This window comes from Eublepharis macularius, chromosome 15, assembly GCF_028583425.1.
Source record: "Eublepharis macularius isolate TG4126 chromosome 15, MPM_Emac_v1.0, whole genome shotgun sequence".
Lineage (NCBI taxonomy): Eukaryota > Metazoa > Chordata > Lepidosauria > Squamata > Eublepharidae > Eublepharis > Eublepharis macularius.
In genome coordinates, this window is record NC_072804.1 from 27,267,078 (window position 1) to 27,291,731 (window position 24,654).

General features: G+C 43.7%; 1 protein-coding gene across 1 annotated transcript; it reads left to right on the forward strand.

The window, feature by feature from the left end:
- The first annotated feature begins 522 nt into the window (after nucleotides 1–522).
- Nucleotides 523–24,013, forward strand: LOC129343606 (digestive cysteine proteinase 1-like). The gene is made up of 11 exons (XM_054999913.1): nucleotides 523–577; nucleotides 2,891–2,950; nucleotides 5,482–5,574; nucleotides 7,450–7,622; nucleotides 9,226–9,466; nucleotides 11,324–11,516; nucleotides 17,735–17,928; nucleotides 18,289–18,380; nucleotides 20,259–20,420; nucleotides 21,981–22,170; nucleotides 23,826–24,013. The coding sequence occupies exons 1-11, from the start codon at nucleotides 523–525 to the stop codon at nucleotides 24,011–24,013; spliced, it is 1,641 nt and encodes a 546-aa protein (XP_054855888.1).
- Nucleotides 24,014–24,654: the final 641 nt, after the last annotated feature.

The following is a 24,654-nucleotide window of genomic DNA, read 5'->3' on the forward strand; positions in this document are numbered from 1 at the left end:
CATGGATACCCAATATCACTTTTTTAAAAAATTTCATGATGTTGCCCCAATGCCTTCCAATAGTGTGAACATTATGATGGAGAGGTAATTTAAACTGGGTTGCCCAGGTAAAAATATTAAATGCAACATTATATGCACATTTGCGCCCCCCCCCAAAAAAACCCAAACCCTCAGACAAAGAGGATGATGCCTCCTGTCTTATTTCCATCTTCATGCACCCATTCTTCTTGCATAGCACCAAGGCTGTTTCTTAGCCCTTTACCCCATTTCATACCACGCATATTTTAAATGCCTGAAAATGTGCACAAGCTGACCCACTGTACCTAACATAAGAAATCAACTTTAATCCATCAAAAGGTCAATTGGGAAGGGAAGGCCAGCCCCTGCCTCCTCTCCCCTCCCTTCTGTTCACCCCCAGAGGTGATAGCACAGCCTCTCAGAAGATCTCTTAAGCAGCTTCTCATACAGTTGTGCTTGGAGAGTCTTTGGAGTGGTGCTGGAGCAGGGCGTGGTTCCGCCAGGATGGTCTCTCTCAGATGGGCTTTTATGATTCTTTCCATGTTCTGCTGCTTCTCAGGTAAACCCAAACCTGAACACTTCATTTTCACTTCCTGTTCTCCTTGCAAAAGGAACTTGAGCTAGAATTGTTCTTTTGTTTTGAAAGAGCACCTGGATAATTTTTTCCCTATTTGCAAATTTCACTTTTTTTTTTTTTTAATGAGCTTTGGTCACGGTTAAACATCCCCTACAGGTTAGTCTGTTGCAGCCCACTAGACCTATGGTTGCCTACAGAAACTTTTATGGGTTCTGAATGGAGTGTCAAGGTTGTTGGTAGAGCTGCCAACTCCAGCCTGGGAAATTCCTGGGGATTTGGTGGCACTACAGGGGGAAGGCAGAATTTTTGGGAGGAGCGAGAGCTCAGTGGGAATGTGAGTTTTCCATCTGAAGCTGTTGTTTCCTTAAGGGGAACTGATCTTTGTAGTCTGGAGATCAGTTGTAGTTCTGGGAGAACTCCAGGCCCCACCTGGAGGTTGGCAATGGTAGTCCCTGGAAGGCATAGACTTTAAACACTCCCCCTCCCCATTCTTCATGGGCTGAACTAGAGTTAGAGTCTCCGTTCTTCAGGGATCTATGCCTTCCCCACAATCTCTAGAACGTAAATTAACAGAGAAATCTTAGGCAGATTTACACCCTTCTAAACCCATGGATGCTTTTTAAGATTGTACTGTAAATTAACCTGTCACTCATACCTCCTCTGCACACACACATAAATAAACCCATGCACACACTAATGTACCACATAGCACACAGCCTGCTATTTCAGGTATAATAAAAACTCTTTTTCAATTGTAAATAGAACGTAGGACAATTATTTTCCTTGATCCAGAAGAGTTAGCTGTGTTAGTCTGTAGTAGCAAAATAGAAAAGAGTCCAGTAGCACCTTTAAGACTAACCAACTTTACTGTAGCATAAGCTTTTGAGAATCACAGTTCTCTTTGTCAGATGCATGGTATTATTCTCCTTGGAGATCTTTAACCTAAAGAATAAACATCTTGGCTTTCGAAGCAGTCCCTGACTGGTTATTTTGGGATTATAGTTGATAGGGAAGAGCCATTAGGTTTGTGTTGGGGGAGTCTTAAAAGTGTCATCCTTGAAAGGAGAAGTGGTGAAAGCATTCCCCACCCCCCTTATTTGGGAAAGGGTATGCATTCTCTTTCAATATTATTTTTTGAAATGGTTTTATTGTTAAATTATTTTGTGTTACAGTTTGTGGTTTTCTGTGATGTTTTTGTTTGATGTAAACTGTATGGGTGTGTTGGAAATGGCTTGGAAATATGCTGGGGAAGCAGGTCAGAAATCTTATAAATCAATAAGTTGATTTGCAAGGTGAGAATCCAATAAAAGCAGTTACATATGCTAAACTAAACCAATGCAACCTACCCTGTCATGCTCAGGAGTCCACTTCCCCTTCTCTAGCTCTTCCTAACTCTCTTCAAAAAAGTGAAGAACCAGGGCATATATGGAACATTATTGACTTTTGCCCATCATTTCCAAATGTCAGTTTTTCTGCTTGTGTAGTTACAAGAACTGTACCGCAGTGCATTTCTAGGCAAAGGATTGCTCTGTTAACAAACAGGTCTGTTTTGAATCAGATCACGTTCTGACTTTGTTCTGTCTACATCCTTATTCTTAAGTACAACATTTCCTATGAATAGCAGTCTAGGGACTGGATCTGAAGTAGAAAAGAAAAAATGATGTGCATTTTGCACATCATAGAAGGTTATTTTACAGATCCTGTGGAGAAGCAGCATGTGAAATGCATGGGGATCTCTAAGTGAAATATAATAAATATCTTTTCCTCACTGCACCGTTTTTTCTTCTCAGCCTTGACTCTGTATTGGTGCACCTCCTGCCCTTTTGCACTAGGGATTGGATCCAGCCAGCTTTTCCAAAGAATCTCACAATTCCCCTTCTTGCTACAGTCTTCATCCTACATGGCTTTTGTCCATGCTGGTTTCATGATCCCCAGTATAACAAAATATTCCCTGGGGACATACAGGGTCGTTCTGACCCTATAGCTGAAACAGAGGTATGAGTAGGTCTTAGATGTGGTTGCAGAAGGGATGGCTTAGCATGCAGAGGTGGGGGGAGCCATCCTACACAGGACAGTTGAGCACCCATACGCTCTGCCACTGACCCACACAGTCCCTCCCAGTTCAATCCTCTTTGAACTGCATCCAGTGCTCCATTTGGATTCAAAGTATACTTTGAAAAGGAATCAGGGTTGTTGTTGGGCTTGCACAGCTGGTGCGGTTCTCTCCTCCCCCTTGTTCTTTTCTCTTTCCCAAAGAAGCTTGAAATGATTTTTTCCCTTCTTTTTCCTTCCCAGGATCTGAATGCAATGTTTTGGGGAAGCTCCCTGAATTTGGAGAGATCTATCATGTCACAGGTAATCCCTGACAGTTTGCCTTTGGTTTAGTGGGGGTGTTAGGAGGATGTACCATGGCAAATGCACATTCTTCCTGTGGTCTGGGAACAGTCTCTATTTTAAAGGACAGCTCCTGTTTTGAAAGCATGGGCTGATCCTGAAACAATCCAAGCGAGCATTCATCGATGATTCTTCCAGCGACACCTCCTATAATCTGTAGCCATGGAGATTATTGGTCAGGGGCTTTGTATTGTGAAGTAAGGCAGACCAGCTCGTTGGGATCTGCATGTAGGTTGCCTTCCAGATCATCTGCTGGTTTTGAAAGAGCTGGAGATTTAAAGGGGAAGTCTCCAAATGAAATAGCAAACAACAAGAGGGGGGGAAACCCCAAAGGAGACTGAATACAATCCACAAATTAGGTCCAATTAATTATAAGCATTCATAGACAAAGTGCAAGCGCTCCAAAGTGCCAAGATATAACAATAAATAACAATGTATACTAACAATCTTATTACATCATTTCATATTGCAACCATTTAAGAGGGTATCCACCCCATATAAATATCAGTAAACAGACTCGATGTGTTCATTTCAATGACGCTGGAGGAGACTTTCTTCTCTGCCAGGACGGTTTGCCTGTGAAATGAACACACAACATTATGAATAGGAAAACTCATGGAGTTATGAATTCATTCTATATACTTCCCTTATTGATTTTGAATGTTGTACTTGGATTTCTGCAATGAGTCTGTTTACTGATATTTATATGGGGTGGGTACCCTTTTGAATGGTTGCAGTATGAAACGATGTAATAAGATTGTTAGTATACATTGTTATTTATTGTTATATCTTGGCACTTGGGAGCGCTTGCGTTTTGTCTATGAATGCTTATAATTAATTGGACCTAGTTTGTGGATTGTATTGTCTCACCTTCATCCGGAACGCTGCAGAACGTTATGAAAAAAAATGCAGAAGATAGCATCTTCTCGCGCGAGTTTTGCACAATGTCGCGCAAAATTCACACGAGAAGAAGCTGTCTTCTGCATTTTTTTCACGACGTTCCGCAGCGTTCTGGATGAAGGTGAGCAGTGTGGAAACGGCCCAGGTGCTCCACTTCTGAGCCAGAGCCTTTCCCCTTTACCAAAAGAGTCTTCCAGGGAAGGCTACCACTAGCCAAACAAATGAGTAGGATCCATCCCATAATCAACATTAACAGGAGCAAATAGCATTTGGTATTTCTATGGGGTCTCCTCAAATGTGAGTCCGGGGTGGGGGTCCACACAGATCTATAGGAGTATCTTCCCAGTGGGAACCAGGGATAATGTTCATTGAAGACCTTCAGAGATTTTTCCTTTGTTGTGCTGTTACCTCTAAGCTTTTCTGGCACTGGACAATTATTCGTCATACTCCATACATACATTAAAACAACTGCTTTAGTTCCAGAGCTCATGATCATGGGAGCTGCTCACTGAATTCAGCTGAATGAATCATGTGCAAATTAGCCACATGGATGTTGCACTTCCAAGAGTTTTGATTACATGATTACTCTTATTTATGTATTTAGATATTTACAAGTGAGAGACCCTCAAGGACTTCGGGGATTTATCTCATTTTCTCCTCCCCCAATATTTCCTTTCACTGAAAACCCCTAAAGGCTTTCCCAGTTTTGTGCTTCCTTCTTTCCTTCCCACCTCCAAGTCAACCTACTTTTATTTGCCCCTCTGTCTTCAGCTTCCGCTCCTTGCCTCCCCCTGGCAGCTTCTTCTTGGGAAAACTTGGCATGGTTTTGGCCACCAGGCTGGGCCAGACCCAGTTGTATAGTGGAGAACCTCAGTCTGTGAGGAGAAGCTCACTTTCCCCTTTACCCCTCTCCCCATACTATTTGCTCTTTTCCTACTCCTGGCAATTCCAGTATCCTTTTTTCCCGTGCTTCCTTCTCTCCTTGCCATCCACCACCCAAACAACCTTTTATCTGCAACAGTATTTATTATTTATTTCATTTATAGTCCGCCTTTCTCCACAGGGGGTATCCAAAGCAGCTTACATTGTCCTCTTCACCCTCATTTTATCCTCACTACAACCCTGTGAAGTGGTTTAGGCTGAGAGTGTGTGACTGTCTCAAGGTCACCCAACAACCGCAGCTGAGTAAGGATTTGAACCTGTGTCTCCCAGATCCAAGTCCAGCACTCTAACCATTACACCACACTGGCTTTCACTAGTCTTTAAGAGAACAAGCTCCCCAATCCTCTCACTAACCAACCTTTTAATCACCCTCAAGGAAATGAACTAGATGTCTGTTAACCTTTAACACTTAGCAGTTCTGTCTGAGAGGGGAATCGCGCCACAAACCAGAGTCATGACGGGAAATTGCGCCAGGAAGAGATCATCATTCCAGGAGTTTTGCACGATTTTGCACGGCCAGTAAGATGTGTGAAAAGATTGTTCGTTGGGTGGCCGCTTGCCTGCCTGCCTGCCCCCCCTGCTGCCAGTAATGATGTACTCAGTTATCCTTTATGAAAAACACAGGATCGCTTTACTCTTTCCTCCTGCAGGAACAATCTACCTACCTTATGCTGAAATTGAGGAGCCTTTCGAAGCCTGGTACAATCTGACTGCAAGGAAGAGTCGCATTCAGTATTATCATGGTAGGCGAGCTGGGAACTTAGCCTGAGGGTCACATCGGCCAATTCTTGTCCCCATTTTGTCCCTATCACAAATTTCAAGTCAGGAAATTTAATTATAACAATATAAGCTAATATTATGATTAAGAAAATTTGATTTAGATTATATAGTTTAACAAAGGAAAAGTAAAATGGATACATTAGAAAATTTATACTATACATTACATATATTATGATGTTTGGTGTTAGTATATTACACTGTATACTATATTGGGATGTTATATTATAATGCATGCTAGGTTATATTGTATGGAATAGTATACAACAAATACTATATTGATAGTATGTTTGATAGAGAATATGCATAAAAGAACTAGAACATGCTTAGAGTAAGAGATATTATGATCTATGTGTTGCAGATAAATATAGGTTATGTTATATTACAATGCATGCTATGTTATGTTGCATGGTATAGTATACAGCAAATACTATATTGATAGTATATTTGACAGAGTATCTGTATAAAAGAATTAGAATATGCTTAGAGTAAGAGATATGATGATCTATGTGTTGCAGAAAAATATAAGTGAAATAGTATTAAGCAACACAAGGGGGTAAGGGTTGGAAAGCTGTTGGAAGTCAATAGGGAGGGGGGAGGGAAAAGGTGGGGAACAGAACTAATTAGATATGAAGGGAATGTATGTATCAAACTTGGAAATTCAAACTCACCAATAAATTTTTTTAAAAACAAACAAACAAATTTCAAGTCAGGTCTCAGGTAGTTTGAGTCCCCCCACTCAGGAAATCCCAGCAACTATAATCTTGCAAAGCTAGATATCATAGAGTACAATCCTAACAAGAGTTACTCCCATCTAAGCACGTTAGCTACCAAATAGGACCAGATTTCTCATTGGAAGTTCCAGTCACATAAATCCAGCATTATATGTGGTTTAACTCTACAGCTTATTCTTGTCAGCCAACTACCTACTCTGCCCCTTTTCCTTCAGCCAGCCTTCTTTGGTCCTTAATTCTGCCACCTCGCAGGATCCCACCCTCAGCTCCCCAGTGTATGCCCTTTACTGCATACCTCATCTTTGCTCTTTCTTCCAGCCATCAATTGCATATGTTATCCAGTCCATAGGGCAGTATATTTTTCCTCCATGTTTGAACCAATGTTTTGCTTCCCTCATGCAAGGCGCACATCAGTATTCTGTTGCTAGTGTGTAACTTCTCTTTTCATGGGTTCTGTGGGGCTTAGGAAGCAACTTTCACACAATTTTAAGGAAGTTTTTTTTCCTTTTAAACGTTTTAACAATTAATAAAATACAACTTAAAAAAAACTAACTTGTAAGTGCGACCATACTTTTCTGTATGGTTTAAATCAACAGTGTTTCTGAAATGGTAAAGCAGTTCAGTCTTTCCCGAAGTGATGAGTCCTCTTTCATTCATTTGAAGCAGCTGCACCCCAGGCGTCTGTCTTCTTCTTGGGGAATTACAGCCCTGCAAAAAGAGTACAATCCCAGTAACACCAACCGAACACAATACACAAACACCACTTTAAATCATATGGTTTACATACAACATTTGATTACCTTAATCAAGGTGATAAGAGCTTATAATTTATTAAGCTGCCCAGCAACCAGCCCCCTCCTCAGCAGCCTGCCTCTAGCTTCTGACTCCACCCCACTGGGCTAAACCAATTAACCTCATAGGGGTTACACTAGCACCTTCACCCCTGTTGCTGATACATTTGTGAACATTCCTTGGTATCACAGCAAGTCAGGCAATGACTCCTATATTTCGGAACTCTGGAGTGATCTCTTTGGAGTCTCCATAAGAGAGCAAATGGGGCCTCTGTTATTGCTCCCCCCTTCTCACTCTGTCCTGTGTTCTTTCCAGGTCAAGTCATCACCTATCAAGTCGGGACTGAGCGTCCATGGGGTGCCTACTACAAGGTCACCCCAGAGACCACAGAAATAGAGACAAATGTCCTCAAGTGCTTCCGATTAAACGGCAGTGCAGTAAACCTTGTCAAACCCCAGAGTGTCTTCCCTAGTATGGACGGCTTTAGGGTGAGTCCTTTATTTATGGGCATACAAAAGGACTGGGCAAGCTAATGGTAGAATTTCAGGAAGTAAACTCTGGGATCCTTTCCATGTAATGGCTCTCTCTAAGTGATGCTCATCCTGATCCATGACTCAATTCCTAAATGTGTAATTCAGCTGCAGAAAGCAACCACAGGGAACCCAATCTGAATTAGAACTGCAGTGTTTACGACAGGAGGATGCCATTTCACAGATAGAAAATGCCCTCTCTGCAGCTTCTTTTACCTTTGGCAGGGAAAAAAGATAGGATTTTATGGACACCTGTCTTTTTTCCTTAAAGGAATTTCAAGCACTCTGGGAATGGGGGAGTATTTCTGATTGGGGAAATGGTGTGGGGTGTACCTCCCTTTCTGGTGCTGTGGCCCTGAACTATTTACCCTCCCATACCTACATTGTAAGACTACTTTATTCACCTGGGCTTTAATCATCTAACATATGAAATCATTTGGCCCTCAGTGATTGGCAGAATTTGAGTCCAGTGGCACCTTAGAGGAACAAGATTTCCGGGGTGTAAGCTTTCAAGAGTCAAAGCTCCTTTTGGTATCTGAAGAAGGGAGCTTTGATCCTTAAAATGTGTACCCCGAAGGTCTTCTTGGTCTCTACGGTGCCACTGGACTCATATCCTGCTGTTCTATGGCAGACCAACACAGCTAATTGAAAGTAATTGGCAAAGTTATTCCCTTGGAAATTAGTGACAAATCAGAGAGCAACATGGACTCAAATTCTCATCCCACTCATGTGTGCATTGAAATGAGAGCCGTATATTGACTCTGTACACTGAGGGTGGGCACTTTATTATTATTTTTTTAATTATTTTTTTAATTAAAGGTCATCAAGCACATAGACCAATTCAAGTCTTACTTTTACATTCATGTAACAATAACTTATTTACAAGTTTACTATTAACATTTAAAGTTTCTTTTTCTTTGAATGGTTTTTCCCATATAGATCCATGAAAGTTTTGCTGTTCTTCAGTTGCTTATATTTCTATTAATGACTGGTAGATTGTATGTTGCTTGTTGTAATGTAGTCAAGAAATGGCTTCTACTTACAGTAAAATTCTGTTGTCTTTTCTTTTCCTGATGATTGTTGAATTCAGAATCAGCACTTTATTATTATTAACATTTATTGAAATACCAAAATATTCTATACTTAATCAGCATTCAGTTATTTGAGAGTGCGGGCATGACTGTCAACTCTTCAACAGTATACTTGTATGTACAATCATTACTGAAAGGTTGACCAGTTTGAATACAATTTAAAGGCAAGCATCAAATAAGGCATTCCTAACTTTAAGTCTATCAAAGTTAAAGTGCAAAGTGCTATATAACAGCTTAAATGGTTGTTATAAAATAGGCATTAGCACTTTGTATATGAATACAGGAATGTTTATATAGCACTTTGCACTTTAACTTTGATAGACTTAAAGTTAGGAATGCCTTATTTGATGCTTGCCTTCAGATTGTAACCTGTTTTCAAATTCTTGTATATGTCTGTACATATAAACACTTCATCTGTGTTTATATAAAACATTGAAAATATAAGTTTCTTTACTTTCTCTCCCCTCCAGCTGGTACGAAGGGAATACTACAAAGGACACTTATGTGACATGTGGCAGAATGTGTCGTACTGGGGCACAAAGAAGAATGTCTACTCCCTGTGGGTGACTGCTTCTGAAGATCATCCTGTCCCCGTGCATTACGAGATGAGGGGCTACAACAACCTCCTAGGTTCTCACTATGATAAGTATGAGATTGACTATGCTGGCTTATCCCACAACTTCTCAGCCAGCATCTTGGACCTACCAAAAGGTATGTTGCATAAGGGACCCTTGGGCTCCGTTTGGTGTTACAGAGACATTTGATTAACCACCGTTTAATATATTTACAATGGGAGGTGACCTTTTTTGAACACCTAAATGAACACCTGCCTTCTATTGATCTCCTTGGTCTATCAAGGTCGATGTTGTCTTCTCTTGACTAGCAGTAGTTCTCCAGATTTTTGAACAGAGGTCTTTCACATCATATGCTACCTGATCCTTTTAACTGAAGATGCCAAAGATTGAAACTGGGACAATCTGCATACAAAACAGATGCTGTACCACTGAGCTGCATCTCCCCTTTTTTCCTGAAGGCCAAAGGTGCAACATGACATCAGTTCCACCCACCACCCATTTATTCAAGCCTACTTGATATTCTACACAGAACACAAGCAAGGGGCCTTAAGATCATTCCCTAAAACATATTCCCCCCTTCCTCTGTTGAAGAGTTCTACAGAAATCAAAACTTGCACACTGTTTTAATTAAGACCAATTAAAATAACACCAAGTATTGCTTGGCTTTTACTTAGGGCAAGAGCCTATTTTCTATATCTCTGGGGAAATCCTTGTGGCGATTGGGAGTTCTTTTTCAAAAGCATAGTTAGTGTTTCCAGCAGCCTATCCAGGTAAATAAATGTGTTTTGAGTTGTGTAACTATTGAGAAGAGAACACAAAGCTGTCTTCTTCTGAAGGGCCTGACTACAAGTCTCTCTTCATGAGACATCTGACAGGTGAAGAACATGTGTCGGGAGTTGCAATGGTAGCTGGGAAGGGTAGTTTAAAAAGACAGAGCTGGGGGCAGGGCAAAGGCTTTGCTATACACTGCAGCTGTGTGAAGGGGCTGTGAAATGCCAGAAGGGAAACTTCAGCCCATTATAACCTCTCCAGGTCCAAGACCAGCTCTGGAAGGCAGCTCCAGCCCATTTCCATTCCTTGCTGCCCTCTGGTTGTGATCCCACACACTGTTTTAGACTGGAGAGGTGAAATTGGCAGAGCCTTTGGGGAGGAGAAGATGAAATTAACAAACCCTCTGAAGAGTGATCTCTGCCCGCTCTGTCTTTTAAAACCACACTTCTCGGCTAACATTGCATCTCCCCACACTTAACGAACATGGGCCAAGGTGCCTCATGTAGATACACTGTGCCTCGCTCTTTTGCAGAGTCCAGTCAACAAATGTGCCCAGGGAGTTCCGTGCTTGGAATTTAATTCTTAATTTGGCTCATGGTACATGTAGGCTTAAGCTTCTCCTTGCATCTTTTCCCCAACAGTCTTGTACAGTTGCTGTACAGTTGCTAGTTGCTCCACTGGGGGGAAAAGTCCCCCCAGCACTGCAAATAACAGTTCCCCAGTGGGGCCAATTTACTTATTTGCTTCATTTATAGTCCACCTTTCTTTTTGAGACTCAAAGTGAGTTACACAATTTTGGAAAGATGCAATCAAAAAGACTAACTCTGGATCACAAAATTTATGAATGATGCACAAAAACAATATAATACAAGCAAATAGTTCAAAAGAACTGCAAAATTGGTGAACAATGCAATAAACACTGTAATATATACAAGGAACAAAGAAATGAAAACTGACATTTCACAGACATTAAAATATCTTATTCCCTATTATAAGAATGGTGCCCTGAACAATTCCTTTTTGCACATTCTGTGGCATGATAAGAACATGGGAGCTTTCCTAGCCTTATCAGGCAGGCTATTCCACCAACTGGAGCCAGAACAAAGAATACTTGAGCATTCTTTGGGCAGTTCTTTTGGCAGCTGTCAATCTTATCCAAAGGAGGGTGAAAGTTAAATGGAAAGAATCAAAGGGAGCTCATCCAGCTTTTCGTCTCTTCCAGACATGGATTGTGAGTGGCCTCCAGGACAAGGGGAGGAGCACCTCATCCTGGCTAACCCCATGCAAGATTACATCGAGAGGGAAGAGGACAGAGGTCATCGTCTCTTCCATCAGTACAGGAAGAAGTTTGGGAAGCGGTATGGCAGTCAGGAGGAACTGGAGCAGAGGTCGCATACCTTCATCCACAATATGAGGTAGGGGAAAGGCATGAGGCACCTTCTCTCCCTTCCCACTAGAACAGCAGGGTATGGGCCCAGGGAACGGTCTGAAGGCAAAACAGCCTAACTCTTGGGTGAAAGTGTGATTCTCAGTTGTAATCAGAATAGTCCCAATTGTAGGAAACTTTGGATCAAGTCCATCAAATTAGTCTGGATTTACTAAATTTACTGAAACACATGCAGAAGCAACCCTTCCACTAGGCCCACCCAGTCAATTACCTAGGGACCAAAGATGAGGGACACTAATAGCCCAGGTGATCCTGATCTTGTCAGATCTCAGAAGCTAAGCAGGGTCAGCCTTGGTTAGTAATTGGATGGGAGACCTCCAGCGAAGATCAAGGTTGCAGAGGCAGGCAATGGCAAACCACCTCTGTTCGTCTCTTCCACGAAAACCCCACCGGGAGTCACCATAAGTCAGCTTTGACTTGAGGTCACTCTTGACCACCAACCAGCTCTGTCAGTGCCCCGCCCCACCTCAAAGCCCACAGCCTGCCTTGGCAAATGGCAGACCTGAGAGGCACTCCTAGCCCCCTAGCTCTTCCTTTTCCCCTCCCCCATGGTGGGGTAAGGAGGGTGGTGATGCCTTCCTGTCTCCCCAAGGTGTGGAGGAAGAGAGGAGTGAGGAGAGTGGGTGAAAGACTTGCCTCCCTCCTCTCCAATGTGCAGGGTTGAAAAGAAGAGCAAGCTGAAGGCTTGTCTCCTGCATCTCTGAGATGCAGGGTGAGAGCAGCAGATTTACCTGCTACCCACCTCCTTGAGATACAGGAAGTGGCAAGGAGGGCAGGTGGCAGCTTTGGCACCTAGGGTGCAAAAAACCTGAACCCATACCTAATATCTGGTCAGAAATTCCCCTATGGCTATCTGTCCATCTCACTTTTCTTCCCGATGGGGACTCAAACTGGAGTACAATAAACAAAATACAATAGTAACAAAGAAAGGTGTTGGTTGTTGTGGGTTTTCCGGGCTGTATTGCCGTGGTCTTGGCATTGTAGTTCCTGACGTTTCGCCAGCAGCTGTGGCTGGCATCTTCAGAGGTGTAGCACCAAAAGACAGAGATCTCAGAGAGCAGAACTACAAGTGCCAAAAGGCACAGATTGGACACTTGTCAGCTTCCCTCAAGTTTTGATGGGAAATGTAGGCAGCTTGGCGGAATGTTGGACAAGTGACAGTTGAAAAGTCCATTGGACAGCAGTCGGAGAGCCAAGCTGCAAGACCAGGATGCCTACATTTCCCATCAAAACTTGAGGGAAGCTGACAAGTATCCAACCAGTGCTTTTTGTCACTTGTAGTTCCACTCTCAGTGTCACACTGAGGGCCAAGCTACACATGACGAATGACACTTGAATGGCAAGTGTATTTCTCCCTGTTCACTTGCCCTCCACTCAATCCACTTGCCGTTCAAGTGTCATTCGTCATGTGTAGCTTGGCCCTGAGAGACACACACTCTCAATGTGTGACACTGAGAGATCTCTGTCTTTTGGTGCTACACCTCTGAAGATGCCAGCCACAGCTGCTGGCGAAACGTCAGGAACTACAATGCCAAGACCACGGCAATACAGCCCGGAAAACCCACAACAACCATCGTTCTCCGGCCGTGAAAGCCTTCGACAATACAAAGAAAGGTGTCTTCCATGTGGGTTACCTGCCCCAAATTCAATGCTTTGGAGGAGTGGATTTTTGCCCCATTTCCCCACCGTATCATGGTGCTGTTCTCTAATTCTTCTCAAACCTGCTTTGCTCTGAAGCTTTGGGGGAAAATACAGTAAAGCCAGGAAGGCTGCAATATGTGGGAAGAAATTTGGATTTTCCATCTCGCATGGCAGTCATTTTCACTGACCCTGCCCCCATGGTAGCCATTTCCTTCCTCCACCACTGATTGGGCTTTTTATTTTTATTTTTTAAATGGCGCTAGAATATCATTATATTGATATACCTAGGGTTGCTGTGTTCTCCCCAGTGCGGACAAACTCCTGGGGATCCCTGCCTCTGCCTGCTGATTGCTGGTGATGAGCGGGAGGCGGCAGGGTCCCAAAGATGGTCCTCCCTTGCCAAACAGGCCCAGGAAATGGCACCCTGCACGCTCCTGTGCACGGGCCGGACGACGTCACTTCTGGTGTCACCAAAGGGCTGATTCTTTAATAATCAGCCCCAAACATAGCAAAAAAGCTATGACGTCACTTCCGTTTGCACCAGAAGTGCCATCATGCCCCATGCAGGCTTGCATTAACACCACATGTATGGAGATTAAGAAATAAAGTAAGTGTCCGTGCCTCCTGACAGTTGCCAAGAGAGACCTGGTGCAGGAAAATATAGCAGAGTTTGTGCGAAGATTGTGCATTGGAAGTAATGAGAATAGACTCACACACACTCTAGTGTAGCTCTGTAAAATACTTTTACTAAAGGATAAAAATAGGGTTACATTTGGAGAAAATAATCAATTGCTAAGCTGACTACATCTTGCTAGAAAAGTAAGATTAGAAGACAAGTGAACAAAGAGCAATAAAACTTCAGTATGTAGCATCAATGAATGGCCCCCAATAAACAAACTGCCCAATAGAAAATCCTAATCCTACTTCGTTATGCTTAGTGACTCCCCTTTCTATGGCGGGAATCTTATTCGAAGCTCTAATGGTTACTATCCTAGTTACATTCAAAGTAAGTCTACTAATTAAGTAGGTAACACTTTAACTCTTTCATGACTGAAATGAAAACACTCGCTAAATCCCAACACCTGGTAACCCTACCTATACCATTGCCACAATAGGTGTAGTCGATTCTCTGAATTCCCAGCTTTCATTTTTCAAAAAAGTCTCTAGCTCCATCCCTTGTGGAGATACAAGGGAAACGGCATATTTTGAGTGAGCTAAAGACTCACTTTTAAAAAAGAAAAAGGAAAGAAAGAAAACTGGCAATTCAGAGAACCCGCTCACCTATTGTTACAACAGAATATCACTGTATCAGAATATCACAGAATATCACTGTAATGATATTCTAGTGCCAATTTTTTTAAAAATTGCAAAAGCCCTCTTGGCCTAGGGGGTGGGGGTGGCCATTTCGAGGGACTGGGGGCAGGGAAACTATGAGGAAATCCACCCTGTGAAAGACCCATTGCTGCTGAGCGGAGACTGCAGCTACACCAGCAATGGAGGGACCATAAAATCCTGTCCCTGTGTTGAAGACATCAAAATCTCTCTTTTTGCGTGTCTCTACACAAGACCTCAAACATGAGGATGCTTACATGAAGAGAGACGCAGTGTTAGCCAGGAAGCGTAGTCTCGCCCCTCCAGAGCGGGCACTCCTCCGGGGGTTTGTTTATTTCACTTCCCATTAAGGAATAGACAAGGGAGTGGGAAGCTCTGTCTTTTAAAACTATGCTTCCTGGCTAGCATTGGGTCTCCCTTCACTTGAGCGTCCTCATGAAAGAAGTCTCGTGCCGAGAGACACTTTCTCTCTTAGTAATAGATCTTCCTCACAGTTCTTAGCTTAAGAGAAATAGCTAGGGTTTGTTTGTTTGTTTATGTCATTTATAGTCCGCCTTTCTCACTGAGACTCAAGGCGGATTACATAGTGGGAAATTATTAAAATTAGTATCAAGGACATTTCCATAAACAATGCTATAGGGTAAATAAGTACAAGTTTACAAAGACATAGCATTAGTAAGGATCCAATACAGAGTTGAAGAATTGCTGAAATAGAACATAATCAATTTAGGACTGACATTAGACAACGTGAAGCACGGTAGTACATAGGAGTACGTATTTAAAGCAACAGATAATTTGTAAGGCAACATGGTGATGAAGTCTATGGTCCCTAACTCATTAGTGATCTGAGACCCCCCCTCCCTACAATACAGCCCTCCCTCTGTGCAAAAGAATAAATGGACACAAATCTGACATTAAAAATGGCAACATCCAGAAACCAGTGTGAGAACACTTCAATCTACCAGGACATTCCATCAAGGACTTAAAGGTCACTGTAGTTCAACAGAAACCTTTCAAAAACAGAATTCAATGGGAAGCTGCTGAATTGGAATTCATATGTAAATTTGACTCAGGCTGTGATTGAATAGAGACTATGAATGGTTATCTCATTATCAGAAGTAACTGACTTCCTTAACAGAAGCAGACTGATCTCCATATCAGAAGCTACTGTTTGCATCTACTCCTCCCTCCCCTCTCCACCTATATATCTGACCAGTTTCTTCTTGCCCTCCATACATCTGACGAAGAAAACTGTGATGCTCGAAAGCTTATGCTACAATAAAGTTGGTTAGTCTTAAAGGTGCTACTGGACTCTTTTTGATTTTGCTGAGTAAAAAGCCTTTTAAAATAATTTGTTGCCACATTCAGCCTGCCAAGTGTCAGGAAACTTACATGCTGCTGGGGGGGGGGGAGGCACTTGCCATTGATGTCATGGTGGCACCAGCAATGTGCTCACATCACTGGTGACATACTAATGTCACTCCTGGGCACCTGGAAGTTACATCAGCGACTGAGCGTGTTACTGGGGATGCGCTGGTATTTCTGAAATGCCAGAGTATCCCTTGCCACTTCTGGTTCAAACTGGAAGTGGCACTGGTGCACCAGGCCTCCCCGCTCCTTTCCCTCTGGTGGGCATTGGAGAAAATTGGCTAGAGATTGCCCACCGTAAACTGGCACCTGGCAAGCCTCGATATAGCCTAAATAATTAGTTCCCAATCTCATTGAGGAACATTAACATTCTTTTCTCATAAGTTCTGGCTCTGCCCCCTTTAGGTGAAACTGTTCACAGCAACCCACAACCCTAATTATTGGGTCTGGGATAAAACATGTCAGGAACATCAGTACAGCCCAGGACAAAGAACTAACAGTGTGATCCTATGCAAAGTTAGTCCAGTCTAAATACATTTAAATCAATGTGGTTTAGACTGGAATAACACTCCATAGGATTACACTGGTACATGTGCAGTCCTAAATAGAGTTAATCCCTTTTAGGTAAAGGTAAAGATAGTCCCCTGTGCAAGCACCGAGTCATTACTGACCCATGGGGGGACGTCGCATTACGACATTTTCTTGGCAGACTTTTTTTGATGGGGTGGTTTGCCATTGCCTTCCCTAGTCATCTACACTTTACCCCTAGGAAACTGGGTACTCATTTTACTAACCTTTGAAGGACAGAAGACTGAGTCAACCTTGAGCCGGCTACCTGAACCCAGCTTCTGCCAGGATCGAACTCACGTCGTGAGCAGAGCTTGGGCTGCAGTACTGCTGCTTACCACTCTGTGCCACGGGGCTCTTAACAAATCCCTTTTAAGTACATTGAAATCAGCTTCTTAAATTGCAGGGAATATACACTCCTGAATCTCCAAATGTCTATTTTGGCCATGATCCGTGGCCATTCCTAGGCTTTAGTGCTTGAATCTGAGTGCTGCAATGTGTCCACGTATAGTGAGAGACGAGAATCCTGCTGAGCATGCGCAGACAGCCTCTAATCAGGAGCAAAAGCCATGGTCTCCAGGCACACATGTCCAGCCTGTTTGGAATCCTGGCTGGATGGGGATGGGTCTAATTTGAGAGAGTAGACACTGGCTGCAAATCTAAACAGTCAAAGAATCCTTTGCTTCTACAGCCACCCAGTCTTCTCCAGGTATCCCCTTCCTTTTGTCAGAAATAGCAATGTTTGGTGTACAAGAGGGAAGAATAGAAGAAGACCCTTTCCATACAGCGGGCAGCAAGGATCAGTTAGATAGGATAGTGAGGGCAGCAAATCTCTTGTCTCCTAAAGGTCATTTCCTTGTTTTGTCTCCTCTTGGGCTAAACAGGGCAATAGCCTCCTCCTCCTTCTCTCTCCTGAATCCACTCTCTCTACTATGTAGTCAGACAGCCTCTGTCGCTATCTCTTCTCTTTGCTATCAGACATGTAGTAGGGGTGTGCGCTTCGGGTTCCCTATTCAGAAAAAAACCCTGAATCGGGCCAATTCATAAAAATTGGGTTGCCGATTCAGAAATACCAAATCAAAGCTTCCCGAAGTGGGAAAACCAAATATTTTACCAGTGCACACCCCTGACATGTAGTTCCCAAATAAACTCTTTTAACCTTTAATCAGTACTGCGTAACTACCGCTGTGTTATTTAGCACTCCTGCTAACACCTTTCAGCAAGAACATGCCCAGGTGATCACCGCTGAACTTTTCCCCCTGCATTGCTCTCCTCAAGGTTTGTCCACTCCAAGAATCGAGCCCGCCTGTCCTACAAACTGGCCCTCAATCACCTGGCTGACCACACCCCAGAAGAGATGGCTTCCCTGCGGGGACTCCTGCAGGACCAAACACCAAATGTTGGGGAACCTTTCCCAGGAGCGCCATACTCCCACCTCCTCCTCCCTGAGAGCTTCGACTGGAGGCTGTACGGTGAGTGGGCATGGCTGCCATCTCTCGCCCGTCAGTCTCTGCTGCAAACCCAAAACTCTCATCAGAATTATAGTTCTGCAAAGGTGTTCAGGGACTCCTCGGGGAGGCTTTGAACCTTCCTCACAACAGGACAGCATCCAGTGTTCCTAAGGATTGCCAGGTTGCGACCAGGAGAGTATATCCCTTCTTCTTTGACCCTAAGAGGATGTGTCCCTGGCTTCTCCCATTGTAAATCTCTGCTCAAATGGAACGTGTTTTGGAGAGTTTCAACAACCCAGCATTTTGGGGCTGGAAGTTTACTTCGTTTGCTGGTTCCAACTCAAAAAGCCCTCAACTGACTCCCTTCCTATTCACCTACAGGTGCAGTGACCCCCGTCAAGGATCAGGCCATCTGTGGTTCCTGCTGGAGCTTTGCTACCACCGGAGTTTTGGAAGGAGCCCTCTTCCTCAAGGTAAACCTTCTCATTTCTCTTCTGCCCGGTCCCCATGAGAGGCTGCTTCGTGCTCAACAGAGGAACGCACCTGTGAACTGACTTAAAATAATAATAACTGCGCTTATATATTGCTCTTCTAGACAGATTAGTGCCTTACTAATAACACTAACAAGTTAGTGTTATTATTATCTCCACAATCCAGCTGTGGAGCTGGGGCTGAGAGAAGTGGCTTGCTGAGCTCATGGCTTGCTGGGATTCGAACCAGCAGAGTGCTGATTCACAGCTGAACTACTTAACCACAGCAGCTCTCAACTTGTCTTATTATACAGAGTCAAACCATGGCTCTGTCTTGCTCAGTAGTGTTTCCTCAGACTGGCAGCTGCTCTCCAGGATCTCTGGCACAGGAAGGCCATTCCCAGCTCCTGCTACCTGAGATACTAAAGTGGAGAGGCCAGGAATTTGTGTGTGTGTAGGGGGGGCGGGGAGGTAGTTGTGAATTTCCTGCATTGTGCAGGGGGTTGGACTAGCTGACCTTGGAGGTCCCTTCCAACTCTATGATTCTATGAATTGACCTGGGATCTTCTGTGTGAAGAGCAGATGCTCTGCAACTGGATGAACTATGATATTTCCGATGTATGATCTTTCCCTTCCCAATGAATGAACATATGAAATTGCCTTATACCAAGTCAGGTCATTGGTTCATCTCGCTAAGTACTTTTACTTCCTCTGCGGGCTAAGGAAGTCCTAGATATTTATACCCCACTTTTCTCTCCAAAACAGATGCAAAGCAGCCTAAAAATCATTATCCCCTCCTCCATTTCATCCTGCAAGGTGGGTCAGGCTGAGAGTACCTGGCCCAAGGACACACAGAAAGATTCTTGGTAGAGAGGAGATTTGAACCTGGGTCTCCCAGATTTTAGTCTGACACTCTAACTACTATGCAATGCAGCTACTAACCATGATTTATTTTTAAAATAGTTAGTTGTGAAACCAAGATTTGGCTCACAGACGATCCCTCCAATCCTTGTTTGCCTTAATAAAGGGGGGCTTTGTGCCCTTCCCTTTATCTCAGCATCTCATTCTCTCTACACATTGCGAATTACCTGGGGACACTCTAGTGCAGGATTTATACGTTCAATTCATGGGCAGGTTGTTCTTGCTCGGTGGGTGTGCATGCTGCTTCCACAGGAGCTCCCTTTGTGTAATTGTATATTCAAGTGAGTCTAGCTCTGTTTTCGCTGCAAGGCTCCTTTGCAAGGCGCCAATTGGTATTTCTTGAAGGTGTGAGAAGGGATGTGGGAAGGGGGGTGGGAAACTGGGGTACTTTTAGCAGTTGAGGTGGAACTGATATCCAACATGTGAATGGACTCATGGGGAGCAAATTGAACTGTGACTGTGCAATTGAGTGCATGGGAAGTTGGAGGGGAGACGCATGAAAGGAGGTTCACTTGAGCATCCCCAGGTACTTAGTAACATGTACAAAGGCTGTCTGTAGCCAGGCAGTGAGAGTGGGAGAGCAGCACCAGGGCACAAACCAAGTTTAAGTCTGTCTGTATTACAACATTGATCATTAAGCCAACTGTGGTTAGTAAATCAAGTTCAAACCATGGTTTCCAGTCCTGGATTGACCAACTCATAGCTAACCGTAACTGGCAGGGTGGACTGTATTAAGATACAGAGGAGTTAGCCATGTTAGTTTGTAGTAGAAAAATAGTAGAGTTCAGTAGCACGTTTAAGACTAACCAACTTTATTGTAGCATAAGCTTTCGAGAGCCACAGTCCTCTTCGTCAGATGCATTAAGATAATCACATTAATCACAGGCAGTTGGGTCAAGCAGTGGTTTCATGTGACGTCTGAACGGAGCCTTTGAGTAAAACCTTTGCACTTTCTTCCAGACAGGAGTGCTGACCTCCTTGTCCCAACAAGCATTGATGGATTGCTCATGGGGCTTTGGGAACTATGGATGTGATGGAGGCCTAGCGTGGCGGGCCCTTGAATGGGTCAAGAAGCATGGGGGTATACCGAGCGCCGAATCCTATGCACCATACAGGGGCCAGGTAAGCAGGGCCTTCAGACCAGGCAGTGAATGTGGAGGAGGATTCAAGCACACAGAAGTGCCCGCTTGTACATTGTATATTGTTGTGCTGTTGATGCATTGTAACCATAATTTGTGAGTGGACTGTGTTCATCCCAAAAGGAAAATCAGATTGCAAATGGTTCCTATAGTGCACTGATAGTGCAATATCCAATGATGATTAGATGCAGCCATAAATAACTTTATTTACTGTATTTCCAGACTATGTTTTCAACACAAATGTTGACCCATGCCCTTGTGAACAAAGGAAATAGGAATCAGCCGGAGGGATTCGGATATCCCTGCTCAGTGTGTATAGCAAAGTGACCACTCTGTGTGTGTGTGTGCCTTTGACCTATGGCGAGCCCAGCAAGAGGCTTTCAAGGCAAGGGAGAAGCAGAGGTGGATTGCCAGTGCCTTCCTCTGCAGAGTCTTCCCTGGTGGTCCCCCATCCAACTACAGACTCTACTTAGCTTCCAAGATCTGACAAGATCAGGCTATCCCATGCTGGCGACCATTACAGAGTTTAATTTAAAAGCTCTTACTTTTATGACCCGGAGCCAGATTCCACCCTTGGATATGTCTTTCTGTGTGATTTCGAGCTTCTCATTGGCATTCTTTTCTCCAGTAAGATTGCAATCTTAAGCATGCTTCCTAGATTGTAAACGAGTAACTAGATGAGACACAGGGGATCTTAGCCTTTGGAGCGTTCTTTGAGCTTTTAAAAATAGTAGGTGTGTGTGTGTGTGTGTGTGTGTGAGAGAGAGAGAGAGAGAGAGAGAGAGAGAGAGAGAGATTCAGATGAGGATTGTGTCGCTCACGGATATCATGTCCCTGCTCCTTTTCTGATACAAATCAGGTGTCTAGAGGGACTATATGCCCTAGCAGAAAAAGTATATGGGAAAAATCAGACCTCTCATTATTTAAAGATGGGAGATCCCATCTCAGTCTCCAACATCTCTTTACACCGCAGTCCTATGCCTCATGAGCCTACAGTGCTCATTGGGGCGCTGTATTGAAGTCGGTGAAATTTTCTTCTGCCATAGAGAAGTCAAAACATCAGGTACAACATAGTTTTGGAACCCTCTGCTGGCATACCTCCAGATGCTATCATTAGACAACATTGCATATTTAAGAACATGGAATATCAACATAGTAAATAGATAATTTTGTAAGCAGGGTTTAATGACAATAAAATAATTAGTAACCATAGACAATGATCCACTAGATAGGCTTCCTATTTGTCTCTGTAAATCATTGAACTAAAGCCGAAAGGTCAGATGGATACAATCTTATCCACTATCCACAGGCAATATGAACACAGACAGCTCCTCAGCTTTATGTGGCCCTGGGGCAGTTTGGACCCTTTTCTCTCGCTTTTTTGCATTCCTGGTTATCTTTGGTCCACAATAACTGAGAAGGCACAGAAAACAAATGTTTTAATAAGCCTCAATTTCAGCCATGCATGCCCTCCTTGGAGTCAGAGGGAATCCTCTGTATCTCTTCATACATGCAGTCTGCCCTCATCTTTCTCGCCTTGCAGAATGGCTTCTGCCACTACAACCAATCTGAGTTCCTAGCCAATGTGTCAAGGTACATCCGTGTTCCCTACGGCAACATCACTGCCTTGAAAGCTGCTGTCTTCAAGAACGGGCCTGTGGCTGTGAGCATTGATGCAGCTCCGAGGTCATTTGCATTCTATGCCAACGGTGTCTACTATGAGCCCGAGTGCAGTGAGTCAAAGCTACCAATTTCAGGGAGGGGGGGGGCATTTGCCTTTTTATACCTCCATACTTTTTTTAAAAATGCTTTCTATGTAGAAAGGCACACGATGTTGAAATCAATGACCTTAGGCAGACATAAAATCAGTCTGTTGCGCCAGCTGTGCAAAACATTAGATGTTTTCTTGAAATGGCATGTGCATAAATGCATGGGAGACAGAATTTAACTAATTTTCATAGAGGGTAAGGTTGCAGCTGTCGTAACTTGGGACTGAAGAAAAGGTAGCCTAGATCTAGAGGAGAAAGCATTAGGAAACAGAAGATGGAGGAAAGAAGAAAGCATAAATAAAATAAACATAGCTGCTTCTCAACTGGGGGTCTGTTGAACTGCCACTCCCCCCCCCCCAGTCTTGGGAATTGTAGTATGGTGAAGGTATTGAGAACTGCCACCCACATATTGCTGGCTATTGCTGCGCTATAACAGTCATTCACAACTGAATAATCTCATCCACGCAAGACAGTTTAGTTGCAAACTGTTACTACAGCCCAGCCATAGTGCCATATCCAATGATGGATGGATGGAGCCTGCTCAGAAATGCTCATGGAAGAGAAGAGATTTATTCTAACTGCACAAAGCAGCTTTAATGTAATGACAAGGATGGCGCATTCCTGCAGAGTCTCTAACGTAAGATGCTTTCTTGTAGGCTCACATTGTTGCCCTTCTGTTGGAACTCTTTGGCTGTGAATCTTCTTGCCCGGCACTGCAGCAAAGATTCAGCGGGGAGGGGTGTTATGGGGGACCCGGAGCGGGTTACCGGGAAGCTTTGCTATGACTGTGCCACTAGATGGCAGCAGTATACTGTTCAAGCATATCGGTCCTTGCTGTAGCCTACACCTTCCCTATAAGACCCAAGGCCAAGCTACAAGCGACAAATTACACTTGAATGGGAAGTGAACAGACTCACGTGTATTCCTCCCTATTCACTTGCACTCCACTTGCACTACGTGATCGAGTGGAGTGCAAGTGGAGCGCAAGTGAACAGGGAGGAATACACGTGAGTCTGTTCTCTTGCCATTCAAGTGTAATTTGTCACTTCTAGCTTGGCCCTTAGTCACTCTCCACTTACTTCTTTTATGAGTTCTTACGAGTTCTGCACAGAGCCAACCCATTTTCTGCGCAAACACACATCATCTCGAGGATTGGCTTCTATAAAAGAAAACAGCATTCAAAAGGGCTCAAAAAGCTGCCGATGGGGGAAGAAATGCTCCTGCCTTTCTCCCAAGCTCCCCCCCCTCCATGCAAAAACAGCGAAACGAAGGAGAGTTTTTCCCTTCCGCTGCCTCGCATGTACACAATACCTCCATACGGAGCAGCAAAAATGGGGAAACGTCTCCCCTCTGCATTGTTTTTGCACAGGGGAAAAAAGCTTAGGAGAAAGGCAGGAGCTTTCCCTCCCCTGGTGGCAGCTTTCTGAGCCCATTTGCATGCTGTTTTTTTAAAATAGAAGCTGATCCCCGGGGTTGGCTCCATGCAGAACTCGTAAAACAAGTAATGTCTACAGTGACTGTCAGTTTATCATGTAGCTGGTTAGAGACCCCAAAGATACACTGAACGTGAACACTCCAAGACTAGAAATCTGTTCTCTGCTTCTTCTTCTTCACCACAGGCAATGACAGTGGCAATTTGAACCATGCTGTGCTGGTGGTGGGCTACGGGGTCCTGCAAGGGGAGACGTACTGGCTGATCAAGAACTCCTGGTCTACTCACTGGGGGAACGACGGCTACATCCTCCTCTCAATGAAGGACAACATCTGTGGGGTGGCCAATGCCGGCATCTTTCCTATTCTGGCCTAAGGGGGGGTGGGAAGACTTGGCCTGCTCTTGTGCTTCTAACTTTGTGTTTACAAATCAGTAAGTGAAGCTTTTCATGACGTGGAGTTAAAACATGGTCACCTGCTGAGGTCTGCACAAGGAAGTGTCATTAAAAACGCAACTACAGAGGCCAGTTGAAAAACTGGCAACCTCTTCTGGCATTGCCCAGAGCTCATCGGGAGGGGACTGAATGGCATCAGGCTTGCATGGGCACCTACAGTCCTGAATCCTAAGTACGCCAATTGAAATGAATGGACACCAGCTATATTGTTGAAGCTTACTGGGTGCTTGAATGGTTATGGAAATGGATTCCAGCACAGCATAGATGGCACATCACCCTCAGTCCCTTTCTCAAAAGTGCTATAAAAGGTGCCTTGCCTGTTTCAAATCTCTGTCTAGAAAACTAACTAAATCACAAGTCAAAAGATGATGTTCAATAAAGTTCTTAATAATACAAAAACAATCAGATTCAAATGTGTGTGTATTTAATCAGTTACAAAGCTTTTTAATACCTAATAAAGCTCATCAAAGATTTAACAAAACAATCCATTAACTCTCTTTTGTGTATTCAAATCTTTGTCTGGCAGGAGCCAAGGGAGATGATTATATTCGGCTGTATTTTG

Excerpts from the sequence above, each read along its gene's own strand:
- LOC129343606 (XM_054999913.1), top strand. The coding sequence starts at position 523 with ATGGTCTCTCTCAGATGGGCTTTTATGATTCTTTCCATGTTCTGCTGC. Across the intron at positions 11,517-17,734 it reads ACCTTCATCCACAATATGAG|GTTTGTCCACTCCAAGAATC; the intron begins GTAGGGGAAAGG and ends GCTCTCCTCAAG. Across the intron at positions 18,381-20,258 it reads AAGGAGCCCTCTTCCTCAAG|ACAGGAGTGCTGACCTCCTT; the intron begins GTAAACCTTCTC and ends ACTTTCTTCCAG.